The 6,453-nt window shown below is 38.8% G+C and overlaps 1 protein-coding gene across 1 annotated transcript in view; it reads right to left on the bottom strand.

Moving 5' to 3' along the window:
* Nucleotides 1–6,453, bottom strand: part of pea15 (proliferation and apoptosis adaptor protein 15) — a 38,446-nt gene continuing 31,993 nt past the window's right edge. Inside the window, exons 2-4 of the mRNA XM_020586783.1 lie at nucleotides 4,560–4,734; nucleotides 4,255–4,410; nucleotides 1–2,618 (exon numbers count right to left, since the gene is read on the bottom strand). Coding sequence (XP_020442439.1) covers nucleotides 2,554–2,618; nucleotides 4,255–4,410; nucleotides 4,560–4,731 — 393 coding nt within the window. The 5' untranslated portion in view covers nucleotides 4,732–4,734 and the 3' untranslated portion in view covers nucleotides 1–2,553. The remainder of the gene's footprint in view (nucleotides 2,619–4,254; nucleotides 4,411–4,559; nucleotides 4,735–6,453) is intronic.

The following is a 6,453-nucleotide window of genomic DNA, read 5'->3' as shown; positions in this document are numbered from 1 at the left end:
TTTTTTTTTTTGGGCCTACAGTTTTCCAACAGAACAACAAAGACGGGCAGAAACAGACCCACAAACACCAACACGGAAGTCCTTAGCAAATTTCAGAATACAAGTAGCATCACTCTCTTTAAAAGTGAGAGTTGTTTTGATTAACTTGACGCGTGTGCCGGCATCTGTCTCTGCTTCACACACAGCCTCTCACAGTTCTGAAAAATTCTGGGGTAAACACAAAGTCTGCTAAGGCTTTGTTGCAGGGGAAAAAAAGAGACACAGTGTTTAAAGAGTTTAGTTTCAACAGTCTTGCTAGCGATTAGGTGCATGGAGAGAATGGCATAGTCAGAAGGTTATGAGCCACTGTGTGATTTAGAATCCTTAACTTTACTGAATGTACACTTTATTAAAGGACATGGTTTGTTATCGCATGCCATGTTTTCTTTCCGATATTCTCTTTCTCCTTGGACTTTTTTTATTTCCAGATGCCATAATTCATCTTTCTTTCAAAGAGAAAATTACATACTCATCAGTTATTTTCTGTACAACACATGAAATGGCAACAAACTAGTAAGAGAAAGCTTGGTTTCTCTTTATGCACCATGCAACATGTTTATACTGTAATTATGCAATATCCTCTCAAAATGTACTTTTATATTCTCCATTGTAGCCCGAAGTAGATGCGCTTTAGCACTCACACGTTTTTCATTTCAGTTTGTTCAAATCAGACAAAATTAGAGTGAAAGTCTTTAGTCGCAAAACAAGAAATAGTGAAATTTACTGTGGGAAACCGTGTCCTCTATAGGACACACACACTGCAGGTCATATATTATTTCTGCTTTATTTTCCTGTAATATATTATTTGTATATTTACATCTCCAACCAAGCTCATACAACAGACTTTCACACTAACTGGTCCCCTTGAAGAAAAGAAAACCTATGGAGACAGAACATCCATAGTATAGAAATAACTCATCTAATCCATCTAAATAGCTTCTGAAAATAACTGTCTATAAGATAAAGGCAAATATTGGCTTTTCTTAAGAATGTCTACTTTAAATAGCTTCTGCTAAAATATTAGATTTTATTGTGGTTGAAACATGATATAATTATCTGTTTAAGAGTAAAGGGAATGTTTACAGAGCCTCCAGCTGAGGAATAGTGAGCATCCCGTCATTTTGACCTAAAGTTTTGTTTCAAATACAGCCACTTCATGGCAACAGGTAACTCAGTTATGCTATTTGTTTTTGATGAACTACAGTATAAGGGGAAAATACACTTATTTGCTTTTTGATATCACTCATGTTTGTACTATAAATATAAAGCAACCTCCAGAAGAGGCCTAACTTATCATGAAAACTGGAAACCCTGGCTATCTTGGCTCTGTCCAAAGGTAACAAAATGTGCCAACCAGCTCCTCTAAATCTAACTCACACAATAAGTCTCATTAATGTAAACAGTTTAAAACAACAAAGAGTAGCAAATAACATGCTACACTAGGCTAGACGTTTCCCTCTCTTTTCCATCTTTATGCTAAAGCTAAACTACTGCTAGCTGCAGCTTCGTATTCAAACAACAGATGCGAGTGTGGTATCAGCAAATAAGCCTATTTCCCAAAATGTCAACATACTCATTTCACATTTCAAACACGCCTAAACAAATATGGAGCTACACACTAAATCAAGCACTGTCATAGAAATGAATCACAATCATGTGTGAGATTTCGTTTGCTCCTTTTTACTAATTACCGACTTTAGTTCAGTTTTGTTTCTGATCAAGCCAGTTACATTTTAGTTTCATCTCATCTCTAGATAGTATTTTTAGTCTGTCAGTTTTCACATTTTAGTCTATTCTGCACATTGATGAATTTAAAAAGCACTGCTGAATTGTTAGTCATACAGTGTACACACAATGTTTACACAGATTAACCGTTTATCTTTCACCTTTCTGACGGTTTTCAGAATTTCTGACACAGTTAAGTTTTGAAGGCAGGTTTTATAAGTTCGAATTCTGCACAGGTGGGTGTAGTCTTTGTTTTAACCTTGACTGACAGACACACACACATGCACAGACAGCATCACAGATTGAACAGTGTTTACAGATGAAACTCATTCTGAATTGACCCACTCAGCATTTGAATTGATGGTAAACTTTGGCTCTCTCCCCCACCCCTCCCCACGTGCGCACACACACACACACACTGTCGACCAGTCTCCAGATCCCTTCTTCTAATGCCTTTTCCCTGCAGCTTTCCAACTTGTCTGTTTAGGAAGTGGCTGCATCGCTACGATCTGATTGGTTACTTCGTAGGCGGCTACCTGCATGGTTCTGTGTCATTGCATGTGTTAATGTGAGGAAAGGGGGCTGTGGCTGAATGTGCGTGTATATATGTATACGTGTGTGTGTGTGTGTGTGTGTGTGTGTGTGTGTGTGTGTGTGTGTGTGTGCGCAGTGGGTGTGAGAGGGTCAGGTTGAAGAGTGATGGGGTTGGTCAGAAACAGTAGGTTGGTTGATTGGTGTGCCAGGAGTTAAGAATTCAAGGTGCAAAGATCAAGGTGGCAGGTTGCAACCTCACACTTTCTTGGGGGGAGGGGCCAACTTGATGATCTCATCTTCAGAGGGCTGGCGGATGATGTCTTTTTGGGGGTGAGGGGTTGGGAAAAGAGGGCAAAGAGAGAAAGAGAGCGAAGAGCAATTATAAGAAATCTATAGTGTAAAAGTGGTAGCCATCACACCCACTGTAGCATCTTTGGCTCCCTGTCTGCTTAAAAATCCGTTTTTTTCTTATATGGACCAAAACTGTGGAATAATAACCCCGTAAATATCCAACAGACAACTTAAAGTGACAGTCCTCAAGAATTTCATCATCCACATGTGATACCATTTACAGTTGACATTTTTCCAGTAATATCCAGTGCTCCGTAAAGCCTGGGCGGTCTGTATATATTTCACTGGGGCAGTTCAGTGGGCCAGAGTTTAGTGTGCATGAATAAAAGAAAAAGATTAGCTCTGGTCTACACCCTTCCTTTGCCCAGCTGACGTTACAGTATATTAAGTTACAGCTAATGCAAACCCAATGTTTCCTACAGCTGCTGCTTCATACTAAAAGCATCAATTTGCAAAACACTGGCTGTCTTTTAATGTTAAACAGCCAGATGCAACGCAGCATATGTCACCAATGTCAGCAAATACTGAGAGTCCAATTCTTTGGAAGATCACTTGGGACAATGTGTTCTGTCTTTTGCTCTGAGTAAAACTTACATCATTATTTCTAACCATGAATAAATTTTATTTGAAGGAGTACTTATCAAGCAGGATCAGCAAACTGCTCTCCAGAGTTAAAGTTAAGACAATAATAATAATAAGGTACAAGCAGCCTTAAAACTGCAGCTGGAGATAAATAAAGCAACAAATGTTAATATCAACCTTAGAAAACAACACAAAAAGAACAAATGGCTCAGTACAAGAACTAAACATGGTCTATGTATAAAAACCAAGAAGAAAGTTTAGTTCTTACAAAACTGCAACTGAATTTTTCCTGTGACCTGAGCTGAGCTACATATTAACATGGTAGAAAAGATGGTCAAGTCTGATGAAAGGATAAAGCAGGTTGAGAGAAAAAGGAAAAGAACATTTTATTGCAATGTGATCCTCCTCTTATAACATGTCTGCCTCATGACAGATGACTAGTTATTTCAATCTACTGGAAAGGATTCATTTGACTAAATACACAATTAAACTAGAACACAACACATGTAAAAGGATTCATGCTTTAAAATCACAGTTGATCAAAACAAGAAAAAGAATGAAAGTAGAAAAATAACAAGAAACTTGAAAAAATAAATCAGCCAACATATTTTCATCTGGTTTATTTGACCAGTCTGGCTTCAGTGGTGATGTTGTAAGCAGTTAAATCCTGGACTATTCAGCTTTATTTACCTGTTTAGATGCTGCTGTCATAACGAATCAAACTAGAGCGTGTATTTATGTTAACTGGTCTGTAGGATTATTAATTAATGTTACATTTATATGGTAGTTTGCACCTCAAATAATATCCCACAACCCCCTCACTTTTATTGTGTGATCTCTCTAAGAGGTCCTAATCCACAGTTTTGGAACCACTGAGGAGAGGATGTTAAGAAACCAGAAGGCAGAACTTGACTGATTTTGACAGACCAGTCTGCCAGTCGGAGTATAAAGTCTAATATCAGCCTGACAGTTTAAGAAAAGAAACTAAATCTAAACCCGCCTGTTGCACCTAGAGAGCATTACCTTTGTACTTCTTGGCCGAAGGGATGCGTGTGAGCTTGGTGTCGATCTCATCATCCTCAGAGATCTTGAGCACGGTGGTGCGGTATTCGATCACCCTCGTCAGCAGATCCGGTCGCCGCGAAATCTCAAAGATGTGCTCAATGTAGGACAGGTTATCTGCATGGAAGGTGTGGTTAAAGCCTTGTTTCGCTGAAAAAGCCTCAAGCTCATACCAGACATATATCATAGATGGTGAGATGTGCGCAGCAAAAGGAGATTAAATATCTGTAAAATAGTGTAATGGCATAATTCCCTTTGTCCCTCACCTTGGGACAGCTTGTCGTTCTTCTCCAGGTAACTAAACCACTCCTTTGAGGAAGTGATGTTGTTGCTCTGGTCTTCAGGAATGTCCTCCTTGCAGGCTGACTTGAGCTGCTCCAAGTCCTCATTGGTGATGTTTTCAGAAAGGTCGCTGAGCAGAGAGCTGTACTCCGCCATGATCTGGATAGAGAGGAGAGCAGAAAAACTGTTAAGATATATGGAATAAAGTGAAAAGCAAAAAGGACATCAAAGTGCAGCAAAAGAAACTGAGGAAAATAAACAAACAAACAAACAGGCGTCACAGACCTAAAACACTATATCTGTGAACATCTTCAATTCAATTATAATATAACATCAGCCTTATCTTATTAAACTCTGACCCATCCACATATATTAGTTTTCAGTAGAAATATCTATTGATCTTTGTCTCCATCTAGTGGTCTGATTGGAGAACGACATGTCTGTACTAGAATCATAGAAGCCAATGGAGTGAGGAACCAAGCAAGACAAACCAGTGATTCATTATTAATAAAAAGTATTAACATGTACAGTATATTCAGTACACAAACATGTGTAATATCTAAGGACAATCAGACACTTCACTGTACAGTCTTAAGCATGATCTGCCATTTTTGACTTGCACTATTACCAAAGAGTTGCATGTTATTACACATACTAGCAAATATGTTACATCCTATTTATTGTCTTCATTCCAATTTCTTTTTGGTCATTCTATATATAAATGATTTGGATTAATTGTCCTTGTTGCTTTTCCAACTTATTTGCTTTTGTAATTTATGTGAAGTGGCTGCTGTACAAATATTAATTTCCTTTCTAATTAAAGTGTAATGTTCATAATACCAAGTCCCCATTAACAAAATCTAAACTTTGGGGGAATATTTTTGTAAGTAATATGAATTGATTTTAACTCCTGCAAGAAGGTTGTTCAGAGTTGGTTTTCAGATTTAGACCTGAAATGGGAACAGTGGTTTGAGGACTCAGTATGCGGGCATCATGGAAGGATTATGGATTTACTGATCTATGGAATACAGATCACAAATCATTTTTAATCAAGATTGCAGGGTTTCTATTATCCTCACAAAGACAGGGTATTTGTCAGTGTGTAGGAGTGTGGGTGTTGGCATGTGAGTTGTTGCTCAGAAGCAGGCAGCCAGAAGAGTAAGAAAAACAGAGTGACTCAGAAGTGCAGGCTGCCTGCTCTGCTGCATCAGTTTTAGAAAAAAGAAAATACATCAAGAAGCTGAACTACAAGCTGGACATCATGTTTCAGGCTGAAAGAAAAGCAGCACATCTTCTCATCTCAGAAGCTGGAATCCATGAATATCAGGTGCGTTATTTTTACCAAAAAACAGCTGAAACAAGTCAGTTATCAAAATAGCTGCAGATCATTTTTAAAGACAAGGACAGTGGACTGCCAGTGATGATTATGCTACAGAGAACAAGGAACCAGCTAGAGGTGCTCCTTTTTCAACCTCACAGCCAATCAAACAACTGCCTCAGGACTTCCCAAGTCCTATCCATGCCAATTTTTTGGTGAGATTTTCCCCAGCCCCTAGTGAGTTTAATGACATGGTGGGTTAGCAATGTGAAAACGATCAGGGTCACCTAAAAACAGCTGGATTTGAGCTGAATGTGATCAGGTTTCTTGCTCAAGGATACTTCAGCAACTTTGGGGAGTGATTTCAGTTGCAGCAGGACCACTTCCCTTCTTCTATCAAATATAAGCTTCCTACAATGTAAATGTGCATCTGAACACATGCTGTTCTTTTCAAAATCCTTTTCTGTGTCACAGCCCCAGTCTCTGGCATCCATGCAGCTGGCAAGAAGCTGCTACTCAGTGCAATGCATCATGGGCACTGGCACGAAGCTCTGTTTTGC

The sequence above is a fragment of the Monopterus albus genome, unplaced genomic scaffold (genome assembly GCF_001952655.1).
Source record: "Monopterus albus unplaced genomic scaffold, M_albus_1.0 scaffold421.1, whole genome shotgun sequence".
In the NCBI taxonomy this organism is placed as follows: Eukaryota; Metazoa; Chordata; class Actinopteri; order Synbranchiformes; family Synbranchidae; genus Monopterus; species Monopterus albus.
Note: the sequence above shows the minus strand (reverse complement) of the source record. Positions and strands in the feature narration are given on the sequence as shown.